General features: G+C 36.3%; 2 protein-coding genes across 3 annotated transcripts in view; both read right to left on the bottom strand.

The window, feature by feature from the left end:
- Window positions 1-578: 578 nt before the first annotated feature.
- zpd (zona pellucida glycoprotein d) lies at window positions 579-7,656 on the bottom strand. Its single transcript, XM_028450864.1, has 10 exons — window positions 7,112-7,656; window positions 6,967-7,018; window positions 6,784-6,891; window positions 5,169-5,377; window positions 4,923-5,080; window positions 4,163-4,277; window positions 2,631-2,758; window positions 2,362-2,545; window positions 789-912; window positions 579-700 (listed from the first exon to the last, which is right to left on the bottom strand). The coding sequence occupies exons 1-10, from the start codon at window positions 7,130-7,132 to the stop codon at window positions 579-581; spliced, it is 1,221 nt and encodes a 406-aa protein (XP_028306665.1). The 5' UTR covers window positions 7,133-7,656.
- Window positions 7,657-15,730: 8,074 nt separating this feature from the next.
- Window positions 15,731-22,873, bottom strand: part of nup93 (nucleoporin 93) — a 29,925-nt gene continuing 22,782 nt past the window's right edge. For both annotated transcript variants that reach the window (XM_028450660.1, XM_028450661.1), the window contains 10 exons: window positions 21,863-22,054; window positions 21,664-21,790; window positions 21,499-21,571; window positions 19,677-19,721; window positions 18,932-19,048; window positions 18,726-18,844; window positions 17,246-17,363; window positions 17,081-17,164; window positions 16,862-16,990; window positions 15,731-16,065 (listed from right to left, as the gene is read on the bottom strand). In XM_028450660.1, the coding sequence (XP_028306461.1) occupies window positions 15,955-16,065; window positions 16,862-16,990; window positions 17,081-17,164; window positions 17,246-17,363; window positions 18,726-18,844; window positions 18,932-19,048; window positions 19,677-19,721; window positions 21,499-21,571; window positions 21,664-21,790; window positions 21,863-22,054 (1,115 nt within the window). In that variant the 3' untranslated portion in view covers window positions 15,731-15,954. The remainder of the gene's footprint in view (window positions 16,066-16,861; window positions 16,991-17,080; window positions 17,165-17,245; window positions 17,364-18,725; window positions 18,845-18,931; window positions 19,049-19,676; window positions 19,722-21,498; window positions 21,572-21,663; window positions 21,791-21,862; window positions 22,055-22,873) is intronic.

The raw sequence follows: 22,873 nt of genomic DNA on the forward strand, positions 1-22,873 counted from the left end.
TATTTTTACTGTTGATTTTTAAACATTTCAGTTGTGAAGTGCCTTATGTATGAAATGCACCTTTCAAATAAAATGTCCTAATATTGTTTGAATCTTAAATGAATCACTTATTGTATACTATGCAGGAATGACAAAGTTTGAATGCAAGAGCAGAATGTATATGGCTGTCTTCCCATTGAGTCAATTATTAGATTTTTTGAGTTCGATACTAATAATCCAGGACATCTTTGCAGCTCATCATTTCCACAGCATTAATAAACAGTTTTTTGGCTGATTGTGTTTGGACACGGACAACCTTGCATAGGCGAGTTAAATATTTAGCCACTAACCCAACATTTTACATGGTAAGCTTTTAATTTCTGTTGAAACAGCAGTTTGTATCAGTAAAGCATACCCTTTCAGAACAGCTTTAAAGTCCAAATTCTTGCCCTCCATGCTGACCATCAACACGCTCACTTAAATCACATTTTTTAAACAAAACATGTCATGGTAAAACAAAAACAATGGCGCAAATAAATATGACAATATTTCTTGAGGTTATTTTATTTGTGCCGCCAGCAGCAACCAAAGAACCACCATCAATACTTCTCTCTTTGTGCAAGACGCCTACTGCCAGCCTTGGCCACAGCGATGAGGATGATGAGGAAGAAGCCCAGAGTCCAGACGACTGCTACGGGCACCAGCACTGCAACCAACAAGCCTGAAACAAGTTCACACAGAACAGTGGTGATCCATATGCATCATGGTGTCCTCGCAGGAAGTGCAGAAGTGAAGTCTAAAGACATTACTGGACTGAGGTCGGTCTGGGATCTCGATCTTGATGGGTCCATAGGACAACAGACCCTGTGGGGACGGGAGACTCTGCGGGGGGGTTTCTCTCTCAGCGGCTCTTTTATTGATGGAGTTACAATTCTGTAGGACAAAAAAAAAAAAAAACATCAATAATGCATTATCTTTATCACACATATGGAGCATCTTGTGACTTTTGCATTTTTAGATTTCACTAAATTCTCTTAAAGAGAAACTAAACCCTCGGTTTCGGCTGATTATTATTTTTAATTCATTATTATTATAATTATGGGCGAGGCTCTGGCAGCAGTTAAGACACGCCCAGTCTAGACAATAAAATCTAAGGCTGCAACCGAATAGTCCCTCCCATCCACTTTTCCATAACCCTGTGGATGATGTCACGGGGTTAAGGAAAAGTGAGAGGAGATAGGAAAAGACCATCACGTTTTTTTTGACAATCAGACGCACTTCCACTTGGTGACGTAATAATCAGACGGCCGCGAAGGTTAGTGACGTCTGCCGTGGAGGAAAAAAAACTACATATTTCTGACTGAAAGTGCATTTAAAACACTTTCCACTGATGTAATATCAAAAACCACAAGGTTTGATTGAATGTAAAGCAGAGGAAAAGAGGCTACAAGGAACAAAAGTGAAACTACAGGAACGTCACATTGAGAATGGTTGCTAACACTCACCTTCCACTCAGAAATATGTATTATGGTGAATAAAACATAATGTGGCTAAACATGTCTCAGAACCCTTTTTCTTGAATGACAGCATATTATTGCATTGGTAACTTATATGATCTCCATCCCTTGTCGGTCATTGTGAGTTTCCGTAAGCGCTTGGGTGTGCGTGTCCCTTTAAATGTTGTCGCCGCAAGGAATTGTGGGTCAGCATCATCTCCTCTTCTTTGGTAAAGGATGCAGCAGTGTTTCCTAGGCTAAAGGAGGTTATAAATGAAGCATTGAGCTTCCTTTCCTCAGCTTAAAGTAAACTCAAACGTTTTTTATCATGGCCACCACTTAAACACTTCCGGGGGTTAAGGAGCCTAAGAAGAACAATCTATGCTATGCTAAATACCTACTCAGTACTTCCTATACCTCACAATCTATGGAGTTTTGTTGGATTGAGAGAATTGCAGGCAAAAAAAAAAAATAGTCCAAGGTTTACTTTTTTATAGGAGGGGCTAATAGTGGTGGTTTGTGATGTAAGAAGTCACCAAAACAAATCAAAATTTGCTTGCAATAGCCAGGTTTCAACCCATAGAGGGCAGTAACTCCTATATTTTTACAACAAAATGTTATGCATTTATTTTATGTTTTAACTGTTTTCAAACTAGCTTGTCTGTGAACTTAGATACCCTGAAAGCTGCTTCTAAATTAAAAGCATTACTTTATCGTTATTAAAATGTGAAGTTTAAATACCTTGACTAAAGTGACAAGAGTTGGACTAGGATCAATCAAAACCACTACTTAATACGAAAATGTGATTGTTTTTGTAGTTTGGTTACTCTTTAAAGATTAACTTCCACATCAAAACATGACATATGGAGACAAAGTGAGCGCTCACAGGGATGCAGGACTCCTGGTCATCTCGCTCACACAGCTGGACGATGCAGTGCAGGTACAGGTCGTGAGGCTCTGCTGTGAAGCGAAACATGTCAAAGCTGTAGTGAACAGTTGAGCTTTCTCCATTATTCCCGGATAATTTTTCTGCGACACTGATGAAGGAAACGGTTTGATCTTTTGCACATCTAATCAGAGGAACAAAACAGAAATAATTGAGCGACTTCCACAGGAGGGAAATGAACACGGCTGTTAAAAAGGAGACGTTCTGACCCGTTCTGAAGCAGGGTGTGGGTTGATCCCTCAGTAGAGTTTGGCTGGGGAGACTGAGTAGCCCAGCACTCATTAATCTGCAGCAGAAAGTAATCAGCAGGCTCTGCAACGGACACCTCTACGTACACCTGAGGAGGATACGAAGAGCTGAAGAACAATTGTCTTATGCACAGTTTTCAAACTTAGTTTTCCTAAATTTACCTCACCTAATTTAGAATGACGGAGGTGGAAAAAGAACTGACCCAATTTAAGTCATCTCCAATGATCATGTGTTCTCGTTTTGAAATGAGGGCAAATCACATTAGGCTTTGAACCATGTCAGACACTTCTGATAAAGAGCTTTTCTGATAATCTGAATTTTTCTAAAGTTGATTTTTCTCCACATAACATTTAAAATAATCCATGTGTGAGCCAGATGAAACATGGTAGAGTAACTGAGGAACCAATCCGGCATAAATGAGTCAAATTTCATAAAGATCAAATTATGGACAGAGATGGAAATTTCGCCAATGATGACAGATGTTTGTACTTTAGAATCAGTATAATGATCCAGTTCCCCTCCAAAAGTTAATGGAGTCTCCCATAGCGTAAGGTCCATCTTTAGTTCAAATTTTGTTAAAATCTGTGAAGTGCTTTTCACATAAATCTATCTATAAAGCAAAGAATCTCTGTCTGTGTGTTCCTCAAAGATTTCTGCGGATCAAAATCAGACTGACCTGAGACTTTCAACATGGCTGCTGCTTGGTTCAAGGGTGCGCGACCTTGGATTTGTTTGGACTGCAATGATACCGTTACATGATATCATAAATGCTTTACAAATTCCGTGTGCATGTAAATGGACTGTGGTGGATTAATGCCACTAAACGAGTCTGGACCGAGTCTGTTCCGGTCTGAGGAGATCCGGATCCGCGAAGACAACAAACTGGATTAGATGAGGTTCAACTCCCTACAGTGTCCTTGTAAAAAGCCAAACTATATGAAGACAATAGTTATCACTACACATTTTACAACAAACCGACGTCCCACCTTCAAACAATCTAATTTGGCCATCCATAAAAAAGCTACTGAACCTCCCACGTTTCTATAGCAATACATACTTCCTACAGGCACTGTACTAGTCTTGCTAAAGGTCAAACAAATGGTGGAAATATATTCCGCCTGCACAACAAATTGACGAAATAAAAAAAGGATAAAGAAAACTAAACAGAACCTATGAATTGAGATAATTAAAAATGTGCAATAATAATCATATTGATTCATGGCACCAATATAATTATTACCTAAACATGTCTAATATGACAGAGTGGCTGCGTCTGGGAACTTTTCTAGATTTATTTTTCCTGTCCTTTATGTATAGGTAGGATCATTTTTGATAACTGGTGATCGCCTCCTGGACGCAATAAGATCAAATGATTTTCTTATGACACTAACTTGCATATAATACAATAATTCATGTGTCAAAGGGTGACAAATCCAGAAATAATATTTGTCAATTTATTTTGTTGTTTAAAAGGTGGTAGTTTTTCACCTACCTTATCTCTGAGTTCAATGCTGGGAGTAGTGGTGTGGACCTTAGTGTATGTATTGTCAGTGTACAAGCTCATCTGTATGGTGGCATCGAGCTCATCCACATGCATCACAGTCTCACTGTTTACGTATGGAGAAAGAAAAAAAAAAAAAACACATTACACCAGCAGTGACAAACTCTTTAATTCAGGGGCCAATTTGGGACCAGTTTGTTCTCAATTGGGCCACATATTTTATTCATAAAGTGCTTTTCATATAAACAATATAACTCAAAGTGTTTTACATCGTTAAAACCTTATAGAATAATAAAAAATAAAAAAAATCATCCCCCAACACAATGTGCCTTAGCTTGAACTTGACACCTATACGTGACAGATATCAGCCCCTGCACGATCTTCACTTTCCTGATTTTGTGACCAATTTCTATTAAATGTAGGGAAATGTTGTGGAATAATTTGAAGAAAATTGCAGGATTGATTGAAAATGATTGTAATCCTGTGATGAAGCATGGGAAAACCCTGGCAAATACTGTGGAGCTCCATTTTGTGTATTTGTAGGGCTGAAATCTGAATTATTTGGTAGTTTACACAATGATTCATGTTTTCTCTGTTGTTTTTACTTTCTTGGCCAAATAAGCAAGATTTGGCCAATAGGCCTTAACTTTGACACATGTGCACTTACAGAAACATGATACATCTCCTGTACCATATATTAGTGTGGGGTTAAAGGGAAAAAAAATACATTGTAAAAACCTTATTTGCTTACCTGGAAAGTGGGGTGACAGGGAAAGGCAGACTAACACTCCTGATGTAAGGATACAAACACTTGAAGTCAAGCTTAATGACTGGATCTCTGATTATGTTTCCAGAAACCTGAGGGTTTGACTGTAGACTCAGTGAATAAGAGATGTGAGTCAGATTTTTCTGCAAACAAAGAAGAACAAAGACACGTACAGACTTTAGGCCTTATTCCTATTGTGGTCATTTAAAGCAGATTACACTGTGGTGGTACCTGTGGCGGTTGGCCTCCACACGTTACATATTTGTCTTTAGAGATCTTGGACATGTAGTACGGCACTCCACCGATGACCTCTCTCTGCGCTCGACACGATGTGTTGGGCAGGTGGAGAGACTCTAATGCTATGTTGTGATATATGAAAAAATCCTCGAGCACTCTGATGGCTATGAAGTCTTTGCTGCACATAACTTTGATATCTGCATCTGGAACAAGAAAGACTCGTTTACACAAGGTTTGAGGCAGTAATGTCAAAATGCTAATGTTAAAAGGTTTGCTTTCTCTGCATTACATGTAGGAGGAAAAAAAACATTAAAAAAAAGGACTCAGTCTACCTTATTCTTTATATATTGAACACGCAAAAATAAAAAAAGTACATGTTTTGTTGTAATGACCTCAAAAGAATAACTTGGGTGCACACAAGAAGCTTTGAATTAATATGCAGACAAAATTTAGAAAAATATACAAGTTTGTCTTTTATATTAAATAGTCAAGGAGCTAGCTCTGGTTGAGTATGAGCATGCACAGTTTTGCATCTTTGATAATTATTTGTCCATTTAAATGTTTGATAAATGAAATTGATTGATATTACACACAGCAAAGTAGCAGGAGACAGTCAATACCCAAAGGTCAAGCTCAACGCTGCTCAAAAATAAATAGATATACTAATATTGCTGGAAAAAAACACATCTTAAATCTGGGATGTGTAGATTGTTCTAGTTTGAAGTCTTAAACAACAAAACAAAAAAACGTGTTATGCAAAGTTCATGCACATCTTTTTGAATGATGCCATGATTTAGTTTTATTTTCATACTGGCATGAAAAGTCAGTCTCTGTTTGCAGACTGGCACTTTAAACAGGAAACATTGCTTATATTTATGTTATTGTTTATAAGAGAATAACTGTATTGATCCTGCAGCGGGGAAATTTACTGTCATGAAAACAAAACAAAAAAAAAAAACTATGACTTTGGTCATGTTGTTGATGATTTTAAAAGTTTGTTTTTGACGACTTTAATCTTCTTATAGATTTTATACTTTTTGATCATGTACAGCACATTGAGTTGCCTTGTGTATAAAATGCGCTATACAAATAAATTTGCCTTGCCTAAAAGACAACACATAGAATACCCAAAAGACACCTCAAAAAAAAAAAAAAAAAATATATATATATATATATATATATATATATATATTGTTTTTTTGTATATATATATTCCTATTGAGTATATATGGTAAGTGTATTTTTTGTGTCTTTTTGCCATTTATAAAGTATTTAATATCATTAACTTGAACTGGCCACTTATCTGCATCAGATGTAAACATTTTTGTTGAAAATTGTACAGTTTCACTCAAATAAAAATAAACTACGGTAATTATCGCATCTCTCATTTGTTGCGTTATTTATTTGAAATTGCGCATGCGTACTCGGACCACGCGTTTCCAGGCTTTTGCGCTAATTGTAACAAATCCGAGGCCATTATTATTATCCTATTATATTATCCTCATCGAGTGTTTGTAATTTTTAAATTGTTCAATAATAATAATAATAATAATAATAATAACAATAATCCGAGGCCATTGATGATGAATTGTGCGGCACCAGTACGTACTTTTATCGCAGCTCTCTCCGTAAAACCCGTTCACACACTTGCACCGTCTGTTGTCTCTGGACAAAACACACTTTGTAATGTCCGTGCAGTGTTTCACGTCACACACTCCTGCACAGAAGCATTAAACACACACTGTGAACGTACCCACACCCGACAGGGTCGTTGCCGGTTATAGTTTCCTACCGTGGACCCATGAGCAGCTCAGGGCCAGGACGAAGAGTAGGACGAAGCTCAGCTGGTGTGAGGAACACAGTCCAGTTTAATTAGTCAACACACACACACACCTGAATCATCAAGTTATCTATCAAACGTGTTGATAGACACCCACCTTCCAGTCGATTGAGTTCATAGCTATTAATGACCGTATATGTGAGTTTAAATGCTCAGACGGGAGACTGTCTGTCTGTCCGTCCGTCCGTTGTTGCGGTTTTCAACACCTGCTGCTGTCCAATCAGGATCACCTGCTGTCAGTACTCACACACACAGAACACCTCTAAAACATCATTTATGGGCTTTATATGTTTTTAAATTCATATACTACATATTTATCATCTGTGTTTTAATTTTAGTTTTGTTTCCGGTTAGGAAAACACTATTTACTAATGGTTAGGAAAACACTATTTACTAATGGTTAGGAAAACACTATTTACTAATTGTTAGGAAAACACTATTTACTAATGGTTAGGAAAACACCATTTACTAATGGTTAGGAAAACACCATTTACTAATGGTTAGGAAAACACTATTTACTAATGGTTAGGAAAACACTATTTACTAATGGTTAGGAAAACACTATTTACTAATGGTTAGGAAAACACTATTTACTAATGGTTAGGAAAACACTATTTACTAATGGTTAGGAAAACACTATTTACTAATTGTTAGGAAAACACTATTTACTAATGGGTAGGAAAACACTATTTACTAATGGTTAGGAAAACACTATTTACTAATGGTTAGGAAAACACTATTTACTAACAGTTAGGAAAACACTATTTACTAACAGTTAGGAAAACACTATTTACTAATGGTTAGAAAAACACTATTTACTAACAGTTAGGAAAACACTATTTACTAATGGTTAGGAAAACACTATTTACTAATTGTTAGGAAAACACTATTTACTAACACTATTTACTAATTGTTAGGAAAACACTATTTACTAATGGTTAGGAAAACACTATTTACTAATGGTTAGGAAAACACTATTTACGAACGATTAGGAAAACACTATTTACTAATGGTTAGGAAAACACTATTTACTAACGGTTAGGAAAACACTATTTACTAATGGTTAGGAAAACACTATTTACTAACGGTTAGGAAAACACTATTTACTAATGGTTAGGAAAACACTATTTACTAACGGTTAGGAAAACACTATTTACTAATGGTTAGGAAAACACTATTTACTAATTGTTAGGAAAACACTATTTACTAACACTATTTACTAATTGTTAGGAAAACACTATTTACTAATGGTTAGGAAAACACTATTTACTAATGGTTAGGAAAACACTATTTACGAACGATTAGGAAAACACTATTTACTAATGGTTAGGAAAACACTATTTACTAACGGTTAGGAAAACACTATTTACTAATGGTTAGGAAAACACTATTTACTAACGGTTAGGAAAACACTATTTACTAATGGTTAGGAAAACACTATTTACTAACGGTTAGGAAAACACTATTTACTAATGGTTAGGAAAACACTATTTACGAACGATTAGGAAAACACTATTTACTAATGGTTAGGAAAACACTATTTACTAACGGTTAGGAAAACACTATTTACTAATGGTTAGGAAAACACTATTTACTAACGGTTAGGAAAACACTATTTACTAATGGTTAGGAAAACACTATTTACTAACGCCAAAGGCCAAGTTTACTCATCTTCGTCTGCTTTTTCTGTTCCGTGCAGAGGTGTAAAGAGTACTTCTACTCAAGTATAGGTACTCTTTACACCTTACATGTAAGTCCTACATAAAATACTCCATTACAAGTAAAAAGTAGCTCAATTAATTAGTGCTCAAATTAAAACTTATACCTGGTACTTTCACCCCGAATTTTTTATTTTTTGGTATTATTGCCATGGTTCCCTTGCATACTGTAAACATATCATGTATAAACTGTACAATTCTCTCAAAATGTACAAATGTTTTTTAAATAAAATAACACCAATGAATTCAATTTAAAAAAAAAATAAAATAAAGTAGGCAGTGGCTATCCGTACGGTTGCCGTATCAATATACCGACATTTTATCCGTACGCAGCGCCCCTCATTGGCCAGTTTATGTCACTTGACTAAGACTAAACCTAACCCTAACCCTAAATATTGTTGCGATATAGGGTTATAACCTAACTCCAACCTTAAGACGCTACGTACGTGTACTTCGGTAAAAGTACCAATAGCACCGGGGGTTGTCCGTACGACAACCGTACGAATAGATACTTTCAATAAAGAATGATCACAAAAAATTATAATTTACTCAGTAATGGTTGAGTGTAAAAATGTAATGAACTACTTTCAATTCAATTCATTTCAACTTTATTTGTATAGCGCAAATTACAACAAAGTCATCTCAATGTCCTTATCAAAATATGAAATTCATAATAAGAAAGAAAAACCCCAACAAGATCCACTTTACTTTTTAAAAGCACTTAGAAGTAAAAGTACTGATTTGGAAATATACTTAAAAAGTACCCATAATAGCAACTCAATTACAGTAACGCGAGTACTTCACCTCTGATTTAGTGTTCATTGGATTTTCTGTTCAGAAAAAGTTATTAAATTGCAAAAAAAAGAATGAGTCATTTTCATTCTTTTTTATTGAAAAATTATATATAACCTTTATATTCATTGTTTCTTTCATCAGGGTCGAAAAGGGTTAAACTTTAAAAGCCATTTCATTTTTCTTTTCTTTTTTTTTTTTAAATTAATTTAAAAGACAGAAACAAAACAAAAACGTCCATTTTTCATGTGATTTTACCGAAAATAGCAGTTTTCAAAATAAGTGCGTATGGGGAGCTGCCTGTCCAGGGGTTTTCAACTTTGGGATTGTGACCCCATGTGGGGTCGCCTGGAATTAAAATGGGGTCATCTGAAATGTCTAGTAATTGATGAAAAAAAATTACTGATTAAAAATGTATTTTTGTTTTAAAAAAAAGACATTTTATTATCTAATTGTTATTTTTTACCACACACAATCTGAAACTAAAGCATTCTATACGTTTGATTTCTCAAATATAACTAATTCAAATATAATCATCAACATCTTGTCACTTAGTGCATAAATCATGGCTTCTCTGTATTTGTAACACAGTATTTAAAACAAACATTATAAAAAAGTAATTCTGGAGAAAAAATGTCTCTGTGGTCGCGACTCGTAGAAGGTCGGGAACTTCTGTGCTAGTCAACGTCTCACTGTATTTGAAATAAGTGGCCACTAGATGGCCCTTAAGAATCTCCATATATCTTGTTATTATCTTTATTTTTCACGTTATGCTACGTACCTGCTGTTAATCCTGATTTAGAGAACACTTACAAACCAACATTCATTTGTAATCTTGTTAAAAAACCCAAAGGTTAATTCTCTTGAGCTCCTACTGTCAATCCACTCTACGGATGGTGATTGAGATAAGTATGGATTTGAAGGACTTGAAGTGTCAGCAGGGGGTTTCCTCCTCATTGTGAACTATGTTAGGAAAATAGATCATCTCCATGGGGGGACTAAAGTGGGTCACTGTCTTCTCTGCGTTGCCCGACTGGTCACGCCCTGAGGCTGGAGTACAGACTCTGAGGCAGCGGAGGCCGTTCCTCACCCGACACCATCTGCTGCTGATGGGATGGATCTGATGATGAGACAGCAGCCAGCTTTCTGTGGACACTTAATACATGTCAATGACACATGGAATCTATGAAATATTTTTATTTTGTTTTTCCATGCATTTTGATTTGACGTGAAGTTGAAAGTTTGTCAAAATTGCAGGATATGGAATTAAAATTTACCACATCGACACAGTGATGGTGACATTGATTGTTACTAAAACTACTCTGCAGGTGTGACTGACTAATCGAGAGGAGCGTTTATGAAATCCTTTGGTTTTGAATCACAAAACTGCAAAAAATTTTGTGATAAGACGAGACAAAAACTAGTTTTGCTCGATTCAAAGTCCTTTGAGCACAACTTTTTCTTTTTTTTTTTGCTTAATTTTTTTAATTTGACCAATTTTCTAACGTTATAATTCAGTCGGTTCCTTTGCTTCAATATGTTACCTTTTCTGACAGTTTGGAGATGATCTGACCTTGTTCTCTATCCATTAAATTTAAGCCCTTGACAACCTCGTCTAAGTGCTTCTGCAGCTCATTTTGTTTCTAACGCAACAACAATAAAGAAAAGACATCAGTTGACTATAAAGTAGTTCTCATTAGAGCTTCGATATGGGATTTTTAGGGCCGATGCCAATACCGATTTAGTTTTATTTCTCTTTATTTTCTCTTTCTGATAATCAATATACTGTATCAGCCGACAACTGAAATAATAACATCGACATACACAGGATACATGGGCAAAAATTTCATTAGGGGCTTATTTCGGAATAAATATGTTCAGGCCTGATGCTTTTTAACATTTTGTTTTTCGGAAAAACTTCACCCACTGAAATATCAAGTATGTATTGCTTTTGTTTTTTTGTAATGCAGGTTTGATTGATGGTTTTCAGCACTTTTTCTTTCCCTTTCCACTCCGTCATCATCAACCGTATCCATGGAAACCCGAGAACATCTTTTTGATGTACATTTTTTTTAAAAAAAAAAAGGAATGAAGGACATTTGGTTCCACAAAAAGGTAACGGAGTGGAAAGACCTTTGTAGTTAAACACTGCTGCTACGCTGGTCATACAACACAGCTAAAATGGAAAATTGATTTTCAACATCCCAAATGTGCCCCTAATTAAAATGTACAAATTCTTATGATAATAATAATGGCTTGGATTTATATAGTGCTTTTTTTCAACGATACTCAAAGTGCGTACAGAAACCATTATTCATTCACACCAGTCACTCACACAGTCGTACCGGTGGTGGTAAACTACAACGTAGCCACAGCTGCCCTGGGGCAGACTGACAGAAGCGTGGCTGCCATTTCGCGCCTATACGGCCCCTCTGACCACCACTAACATTCACTCACAATTCACACGAGGCAATGTGGGTAAAGTGCCACAACGACAATGACTTGGATAGAGCGGGATTCAAACCCCCAACCCTTCCGTTACTAGACAACCCAATCTACCACTGATCCACGGTCACCCATAACGCTCAAGATAAGATTCAAGACAAAGAAGCAAAAATACTAAATTAAAAAAGGCAACTTTAATTACTAACACTGTCAATAAGGACTGTAAAGATACTGATTGAAAAAAAAAAAAAAAACTGGGGGCAAACTTGTGCAAACTGTATTTCAGGGATATAATGTAAAAAACAAACAAAACAAAACATAAATAATATATCAATTACATATCATAGCTGTCGGTTAAGAAAAATTGTAAAACTTATCAGGAGATGGTTGGGATTTGAAATCAAAGAGGTTGTCTTTTCTCTTTAAACAACTTATGTTACTCATGAAAACTACCAATAACAATAATAATAATAATAATAATGGTTGGATCGCTTCGATGCTTTTCCAGACACTCAAAGTGCTTCACATGAACCACTTGGTAGACACACTGCTGGAGGTAAGCTACAGAAGTAGCTAACTTTCAGCAGTAACCATTTTGAATATTAGATACATGATCTGTTCTTCTTCCTGACCCAATAAGGTGAAAGCTTTGTGGTCACATGACACCTATCCTCACAGCAATGATACAACTCGTGTAGATTTAAGTGTTCTTTTACTGTAAATCTTTATTGTTTAAATATGAAGACAACAATTTTCGATCCAGAGGAAAATGCTAATGCAATTTATTAGCAAACACTTTGTGGATCTGAGATGTGCTTTTGTTAATTTATGCTAATGTATTCAATGTGTTGGTGTCTGAAAAACATGAGTTCAGGTGAGATTAGGCAAAAAAAAAAAATGTTTTAATGAAATCGATGGTAACAAATGTAAACTCAGTCCAATGCTGGGGTTGGATGTGACGTGAAGGCATGGTGTTGTCCAGTAGTCAGCGGTGCAGGGCCACCCTGGTGTTGTGAAATAGCCGGGTTAGCGAAGGTGTCTGTCATCGGCCTGATTCACAACACCAGCTGCGGCACAAACACCTGTGAGGATAGGCTGGTCCTCTGCTGGTGGAGGTGTGAGAACCCCCACACAGATGCTGCAGGATGATGACGAGCATAGATTTAGTCATGCATCAGAAAGACTTTTTCCGAAAAGGGTTTTCAGGAAGCATTTGAACAATGTAGATGTTGACTCGTCTTCTCGTTGGAAACAAAGGGAGGAAAATGAACTCCAGGGAGAAACATACGATCTCTAAAAGCCCCTCATTGACTAAAACATTGAATATTTACATAAAAGAGCTGCCGGGAACACTTAAAAACATGTCACATGAGACAAACACATGCTGTGCTGCGAAGGTCCAAAGTACAACAGCATGGAACCCCACGGTTCTTGGCTCGGCTTTGTTCGTGGCCACAGACGAACCCAACATCTCAGCACAGTTATGTGGAGCATAATGAGCCTCCATCTGCGCTCTGTCTCAGGCCAGAGAAGGCCACCAATCCAACACAAAGAGCACAGAGAGGGGGTTGCTAGCAAAACGTCCACCGATGCCAGCTTTTCATTTTCAGCATTAGGTTACACAGCATCACTCCGACTTTGGTGAGAGATCACAGCATGGAGCCAGATTCAGATTTGATGTTTTTTTTTTGTTTTTTTTTAAATTTAAGGCAATCAAGAAAATAAACTTTAGCATAGATGTTTCCAAGCAGATTAAAAACAAACAAAAACTAAGACAACCTCACACACACAAATACTTTAAGCTGATTTCCCTTATCAGAGAACACACTCTATTGTTGTCTCAGAGATGATCCTTCAGATACAGACCAGAATATCCCTGCAGTCCTAAAAGCTGAGCTCAAGCCAACCCACCATCTGCCAGGGGACAGGACGTGTCACAGATATCACACTAGAAGCAACACTGAGAGGAACTCTGTTGTCTAAGATCAATGCTTCCAAGAATCTGCAAGTCACTGCTTTGCAACGCCACATATCGGGAAGTTTTAATCAATCTCTCTTAAAATGGGCATGTCAAAGTCTTTTTAGTTCAGGGGCTGAATATGGACCACTTAGTCCTCAAGTGGGCCACAGATTTGAGTCGTCAAAAAGAGCTACTTCAACATTAATGTGGCCTAGTTTGCACTTCATGTATAAATGACATGTAAAGCATGTAAGACAGACACTATCCAAGCATTACGTGACAGATATCAGTCCCTGCATGGCTTTCACCTAAATATCCTTCATTTTATGACACATTTTTATTTAATTTAGGGACATTTTTTGGGAATAATTTGAGGGAAATTGTAGAAATTTGAAAAAAAATTGAGTTATTTGACATTAAAAATGACAGCCATGATGTGATATAAGCATAAGGAAATCTGTAAATGCTAGAAAATATTATAGAATTTCATTGAATTTGTGTCTGAGATATCTACGACTGAATTGGTCGGTAATTTATATTTTCTCTGTCATTTTGACTTTCACCTGTGGGCCAAACTGGATACTCTAAAGGGGCCATTTTTGGCCCCAATTGTGCTAGCTGTGAAAACACATCAGATGTCTGAAGTGATGGTTTTCATCTCAAGTGAAAACAACTCTTTAATTATAATTTTAATTATTGTTAATTTAAAGATAAAAAATGTCTTCAGTGGGAATTCAGGTTCAGACACTGCCCTCACATATGGATGAATAAGTAACTGTAAATGTTGAGATAAAATCTGAAAGCTTTATTTTGAAGAGATGCTTAAATTTACAATACTTAGTCTGGAGTTTTGATGAATTTAAAAAAAATGGTTTTTTCCCATCCATCTCAATAGCACAGATATTGTACAAAGCAAAACACAATCAATTGGCAGGAAAAATATTAAAAAAATGTTCAGGAAAAAAGAAGACACTTGTAACTTCAGAACTAAAGAATTAGGAACGACAAAGGAGAACTTGTGTATTGTTTGGGGTGTGGATGTGGAGCTCATGCAGCGTCCAAATATAAAAAAATTAACATTAAAAATTAGAAAAAAAAAAAACCAAATAAATGTTTTTTTTTTGTTGTTGTTTTACCATGTAGACGTATTTATTATTTTCAAATATACAATATACTTTTCTTGTGTTTTTTAATTACTATTTTTGTTTTGCTACTATGTTTTTTCAGGGCTATATACATTATAGGGAAGATTAAGAAATGAGGAATATTGATTTTCTCATGGAGAATGGTTTGGATTAAAAAATGCAAATGCTTCTTCCCCTTTTTCGAGTATGTAAAAAAACAAAAAATAAATGAAAATAAAATCTGTGCATATTCAAGGAGGAAGGTGGGTTAACACGCTGTTCATCCTATAGCATGATTAACTAACACCTCATCATGAAACTATCATTATTTCATATTCACTTTTATCCAAACATTATTAAGTGTTTGGATCTTAAAGGTTCTTTCAACCTTGGAAATGTTTTGCTCAAAGCACAGAACCTCCTTGAAGAAAAAACAGTGAGTGTTATGAAGTGGAGAAATCCCACAAGTATTGATTTATGTAATTATGTTATGTTGGACACAAACAAAAACCTGAACCAAAATGAAGGCAAGAACTGCTTCTTCTAAATGTACACACTAACATGTCCTTGGCTAAAATGGCTAAAAACCAATGAGTTTTTACCAAAAAAAAAAAAACATAAATGAGACAAAATGATTATACATGAATGTTTAGAAATAATAATAACAAAAGGACAAATGAAAACCAACTGATTTTTTATTCAAAATGAACAAAGATACAAGTGAGAAACAGCAAAAGGGGAATAATCAACAAAAACAACACACTGAACTGTGATGGACAAATTAACAATGGTTTCTTTAAAACAGTGACAAATAGTCCTTTAAAGGCAAAAGGCCTCATGAACGACAATATGCATGTGTGTGTGTGTGTGTGTGTGTGTGTGTGTGTGTGTGTGTGTGTTCTCAGTTCATCAGTAGCTCCATCTGCACCAGTCGTGCATTGGTGTCCCCGGCCATGTTGTAAGGAATCATACCAGCAAAAGTGATCAGGGCTCTGGCTTGGCTGCGCAGTTGCTGTTAAAAAAGAAAAAAAGAGTGAGTACACAGATTTCAGTCTCTTTACCTTCTATAGCACATGTGTCAAACTCCAGGCTCGGGGGCCAAATCCGGCCCTTTAGAGCATCCAATTCAGCCTGCAGGAGACAGTAAAAAAGACAGATAACATGAATTATTGTGTAAATTACCAAATAATCCAGTTGTAGATATCTAAAATTCACCAATTTAATGAAAATATGCTATATTTTTAGGGGCTTGCAGTTTTCCTTTGTTTATATCACATGAATGCTGTCATTTTTATTTGCAAATTGTGGAACAAACTCAAAATTTTTCCACAAATCTTGCAATGTCTTACAAACAATTCCACTAAATTACACAAAAATTGGTTACAAGTTTAAAGATTCTTTGAAGTGAAGATCTGGCAGTGACTGATATTAAAAACTATGGCACAATTGATGTTAAAATTGTTCTTTTTCCCACCTAAAATCTGCGGCCCACTTGAGATCATACTGGTCCATATTTTGCCCCTGAACTAAAGGGAGTTTGACACCCCTGTTTTATAGTTTTGGTGTGGGCAGGAAACACAGTTCTTATGCTTAAGATGTCACAATAATTTAGTTTATCAGCTTCCACAAGCTGCAATACGAAACCAAAGTGATTTAAAAACTACAATATTAAGCTTTACTTGCCCTGTCATGGAGTCATTCACCTGTACAGCTTTGATAAATACAACAAATGTAACATGACCGACCACAACATAGACAACGTTGACGTTTCACATAGGAAATAAAAGCAGTTTATCAATCACACTCACTATGTCTCTGTCCTCGATGGCCCTCTGTGGTCGTCCTGGTGTTCCTGCTGGCGCCCCCTTCAGGCGCTTGTACTGAGTGTAGAGGATGTTCATCGTGGCCAACAACACTTCTGACAGGTTGTGGCGCACCTGAAAGCCCAGAGGAGACGCATGTTCATTTCAGTGGACATAAAAAAACTATTGACTCCCCAAAAAAACTCAGCCTTTTGTTGCTCAAACCTCATCACTGAAGTTCCTGAAAGCAGCGACTCTCTCCTCCACGCTGTCCTGACTGAGAGGAAGCAGCTTCAAACGTTCCATCACCTGATGGATAAAACCATCAGTAATCTGTCTGAATCAACCCACACCCCAGCCCCAACTGGCCCCCTGTTATTTTGCACTCACGTCATAGGCTCTGTCAACGTGACCTGCGTGATACTCGTCAAAGAACGTCATCAGGTCTAACAGCAGGTAGAACGTGCTGTTGACTGACTTTTCTCCAGCTGTTCCCTGGGAGCGATACCTGTATGACAGGAAGTAGCGACTCAACACATATGTTTGAACTCAAAATGCATCTGACTACCAGGGTTGGGGTCAATTATAAAAAGTGAGGATGCAGGAAGCTATTGCTAGGTTCATGCTTAGCCAATGCTAGGTTAGTGCTAATGCTAGACTAATGCCAATGCTAGGCAAATGTTATTGCTAGACAAATGCTAACGCTAGGTTAATGCTAATGCTAGGGTAATGCCATTACTAGGTTAATGTTAATGCTAATGCTAGGGTAATGCCATTACTAGGTTAATGTTAATGCTAGGTTAATGCTAATGCTAGGGTAATGCCATTACTAGGTTAATGTTAATGATAATGCTAGGGTAATGCCATAACTAGGTTAATGTTAATGCTAGGTTAGTGCTAAGCTAATGCCAACACTAGGCTAATACTAGATACCTGTAATGCTATGCTAATGCTAGCTAAGGCAAGCTAATGTTAGCTAATACTAATGCTAATGCCAATTTATGCTAATGCTAAGCTAATGCAGTGCTAATGTACCTGCATCCTCACTTGCATTTTCTTCAGGAAAAGCAAATATTCTAGATGTAATTGCATAATTCATAATTAATTACAATCATGACATAATTGCAATTGTAATCCTAATTGGAAAAAAATCAGTTTCTGTTCTAATTGTAATTGATTTGTAAATGAGTTCAGATTATATTTCATATCAAGCTTACCTGTCAGTTCTCTTGAGGATTAATTTACCATTTTTAAAGTAATTGAAATCGATTGGTATATCGAGACAAAAAAGGCTCAGACGCCCACACCAAAATTATTAATAACAATATTTTCATTGATGAGGAAGCCTAACAAGGTAACCAAGAGACGGAAAAAAAATTGGATGTTAGATAATATTTTTTAGTGTATTTTACAGCTGACTTAACACATGGATAAAAACTGACCTGTTATCATAAGAGATGTTACAGAAAGCTAACACACATTTTATGGGTTTATTTATTAAAGGCTCAGTAACTGTATTGGAACTTGAGTAATTGAAAACGTAATTGACTTTCAGAGGAAAATAATAATTGTAATTGGAGAAAATGCCAGTCAACTTAATCATAATTAAGTTGTAATTGAACATGGATAATCGAAGACATAATTGTAATTGAAAAATGTAATTCACCCCAACCCTGCCATCTACCTTCCCCCACAGCACAAACCTCCCACAATAAAGTCTGACCTACCCTTCCTGATGGTGACGCTCACAAATATACAATATAATAAATGTATTTGATTTTTTATAAGAATAAAACATGCATAAAATGACATATTCAGACACGGTGAATACATAAAAAACTAGACCCGTCTACCGTGTGTAGTTTCTTACCTCTCGGCAATAGCCAGAGCAGAGTTTTTCAGCCTCTCCTTGTTGGACTGAGGAGCGCTGACCTGTGCAATGACAGGACTCAGCAGCCTGTTCATCAGCTCCAGGACCTTATCAGGGTTCTACAAAGGAAAAAAAGAACAGTTAGAAACCATTAAGTCCTAATTAGTCCACCATCACCTCCATAAATACGTTACAGATGTGCTCACCTTAGCCAGCTCGTACAGCTTCACTGCTTCCTCAAACAAGCCCTTGTTCTCCGCCTCCAGAGCCACTTTGCTGATGATCGCTCGTGTGTCTCCAGCAAACTTATCAATGACTCCAGGCTTCACAGAAGAAGAGGTGAAGTAAAGAAAGGATTCAGAGGGGGGGAAATCTATAGCTGAAAATATCCTGTTTGGCTCTTCTGGTTTCAGCAATCACAGATGAGAAATCTAGTTCTGGGAAAGATTTTTCAAGCTGACTTTTAATCAAAACAGTAAATTATAGAAATTAAACTAGATGTGTCCCTTTTGGCAATATTGTCAGACTGCAGCTCTTATATAGATTACAGAAACATAGATTGACACAGTAGAAACTTATGTTCCTGCAACAGATTGAGTAATCCTAAAATCTGTTTAAGCCTGGCTTAAAACTAACCTGTCAATGAGTATTTTTTTTTTTATATCATTTAAAATTTATATTGCATTTTATAATTGAAATAATTGATTTTTACAAAAGGGAGAAGAAACTGGACTGAATCGGCTTTCATCAGACTAATATCATGCAAAATGAAGAGATTTTTAATCTGTGACAGCAGGACAGAACCCTCCAAACACATCTCACACATGGTTCAAAACATGCAGAAGATTTGTTAAAGACAAAAGAAATAAGACAGAGACGTAGAGTGAGAGACAAAACACTGCACACGCAAGAGAGAGAGAGAGAAGGGCGATCAAAGACTCCCGTTCTTACCTTCCGACTGCCGTCTTTCTCTAATCTACCCAACAGCATGTCAAACTATAAAAAGAAAGACAGAAATATACCATCACAAAATGTAAAATGAGAAACTAAAAAAACAGCCATTATAAAATAAAAACTGTGATTTCGTTGTGAAATGTAATTAATTAAAAAGTCATCACTAAAATTATAAACATTAAGTGCATTTCAACATATAAACCATTACCTTACGTATGATTTAATTATGATATTAAATTAATCTTTATATACACCCTTCCTTGAATGTTAAGGCTGGTGAAAATAAGGGTGGATTAAAGAAGGATTGATCCTAATTTAAACAATTGTTATAGGATCTGAATTAAGACCATCTACACTGGTGTGTTCAACGTCAGGTCAGCTGACCAACTCTGGTCCAGTTTAGAGAGTCAAAGAAGGTTAAGCTCAGCCTGTGGAAGGACACCTACAAAATAAATAAATACAATTGATGGATTTGGAATTATTTATGTAAAATACATCAATGCAGATTTTTGAAAAAAAAAAAGAAAGACAACAATAATAGCACTATATATTGGGTAATTGTTTTTATATTTATTATTTGGCTGCTAAACAATAAAAGGTTCATTTGAGTGGGAAAAACAACAGGTATGTAAGTTATTTGTAATTAGAGAGTTAAAACTATTTAAAAAAAAAAAAAGGAGATTTTGAACTTTTAGTTACAACTCAACTCACAAAGGCAAACACTATTTTTTCAATTTGAATGGCTCTTTAATAATTATCTCTGAAGGTTATTAGAATAGAAATGTCAGAGGACAATTAGGAGCCCAACGTTTAGTCTGAGCTTTATGCAGCCAGGAATGGAGTTCCACAAGGGTCTGTTGTGGCTCCCCTGCTTTTCTCCCTCTATCTTGGTCAATTATTACATTTTTTTTAGACTTGGTTTACACTGTTATAACTACATTTATGATTTACAATTATACATTCTTATAATCTTTAAAAATGGGTCTGACTTGTCCAAACTCGAGGTGTCTTTCAGCTGTTAGGAGCAGGTTCACAAAGAATTTTCTCTTTCTTAACTTTGCAAAAACAGAAGATGAAGGCCATTGGACATCAGAAACTGTATCATCTATTTGATAATGTCATTTTTTTTCTCTGGATAACTGCATTGGAGTTATATTTGACCAGCACTTTATGACAAGAGGTTTTTTTTTCATCTCAGAAAGATTGCTAAGGAAAAAAAAAAAAAAAAAATCACCCCTGTGTTACAAGGATGCTGAAGCCCTCATCCATGCCTTTAACATCTCATGTGATGCCCTTCTGTCAGGATTGGCTAAAAACAGTTTTCCAGTCCTACAGAATCTTGCAGCTTGTATTCTTATCACAGGGAAAATTAAGCCCATTATCCCAGTGATGACTTCTCTTGAGGTGACTTCAAAGTGCTCTTGTTAACTTAGAAAAATGTAAATGGAATTGTACCATCTTATTTATATGACCTTGTCAAAATGTATGCACAGTCTTGTTCTCTTCCTTCTCTGGGAATTAGTATTTTAAATGTTCCTTAAGTCAGTAAAAAGACACTTAAGCTATGGAACTTCTTGCTCGTATTTCAGCCTGTATGCAGCACTTTCCTTGAAAACTGTTATAAGTATTTTATTTTCATTTTTTAATTATGATTACTATTAATTAAAAGAGGATTGTCTAACAATAACTGATAAAACTGATCACATTTTAAGCTCCTCTGTTCTTCACTATCACTGGTGTCAGTGGTATCAGAGGCTATTATACGGTACATGAGTCGACAGTTTCTCGGTTACTGACACTGAACTAATGGCTCACTCACCTCTCGACTCTCAATCACGAGCTCGCTGACACAACGCATGAACATGTTCTCCCCCTGGCTGTCTTTTTCATTACTGTCGGACGACACGCGAGTAAATACATGCATCAGAAATTCACACATTGCAAATGTTCCAATAATTGAGCCAAAGCTGTAGATTTCTGTTACCGCAGGAAGTAGAAGTACTGGAGGGCCTCGCGGGGATCAGTGGACTCAAACTTGCGAGTGTATAGCATAAGCAGGCGGATGAAGTTGAGGCGTCGCACCATTGGAGGGTCTCCGGGCTCCTGACTCACTGCGCAGAAAACGAGAGATTAAAAACCAGGAGATAGAACAAAAATAAAAAATAAAAAAAAGCTTGACATACGCAGCTGTGCACTTTGCCCAGATGACTTCAGCAGCAGCCGCAGCTCGTACAGAACTAACGCAACGTGCACGGCGTGACTTCGCAGCCTCTCCATGCGAAACAGGAAAGCTATGGCGGCTTCAAACTGAGCCGTAAGGAACAACACCTGGAAATACAGGAAAGGATGCTGGCTTGCAGAGAAGTGGGACTCGCCTGTTGGGGGGGGGAAAAAAACCCAAGATAAATGAGTTTTTTTTATTAGCATTTATTTTATTTATTCATTGGACCCCCATTAGCTTCCACCGTGGTGATTAAATTCAAGACAATATACAGGAATATTACATAAAAAGGTACATATTCATTACACCATCAAATACATTTAAAAACACATGATATATAGATTAAGATTGGAAAAAATGTGATTTTAAAGAATTTTTAAATATGCGTAAAGTTGACATGTCTTTCAGATCCCTATAGGCAATTTGTTCAATGAGTGAAAAGCTCTAAAAAAGATAGACATTTGTAAATAGTTTCACCTTAAAGTACATATTTTAATGATCTAATCCAGGGGTGTCAAACTCATTTTAGTATCAGGGGCCAAAAACAGGGCAGTTTGATCTCAAGTGGGCCACAGATTTTATGAGGGAAAATTAGTCATTTCAAATTATTATTGTGCCATAGTTTGCATTTCTACGTATAAATAAAACACTAAATATGTAAGAAACCGACAATACCCAAGTGACAGATATTATTCATTGACCATGTAAAGAACCACAGCTATAACAAAGTGCAATAGATAAAGAGTTTCCTGCTACACAATATAGAAACATAGAGTGACGACAAACAAAGAAACTATTTAACCATTACAGCAACACTTCTGATCTACTCACTCATCCTCCAGCTGTGATTTATAAGCGACAGAAAATGTAAGTGCATATTGTAGCATGCAGGTACTTAGTCATCAAGTTTACTTTTTAATTACTCTTCTAAATCCTCTTGTTGGCAGAAAGTTTGAGGAGGGGAAAAAGGCCG

The sequence above is a fragment of the Gouania willdenowi genome, chromosome 6 (genome assembly GCF_900634775.1).
Source record: "Gouania willdenowi chromosome 6, fGouWil2.1, whole genome shotgun sequence".
NCBI lineage: Eukaryota > Metazoa > Chordata > Actinopteri > Blenniiformes > Gobiesocidae > Gouania > Gouania willdenowi.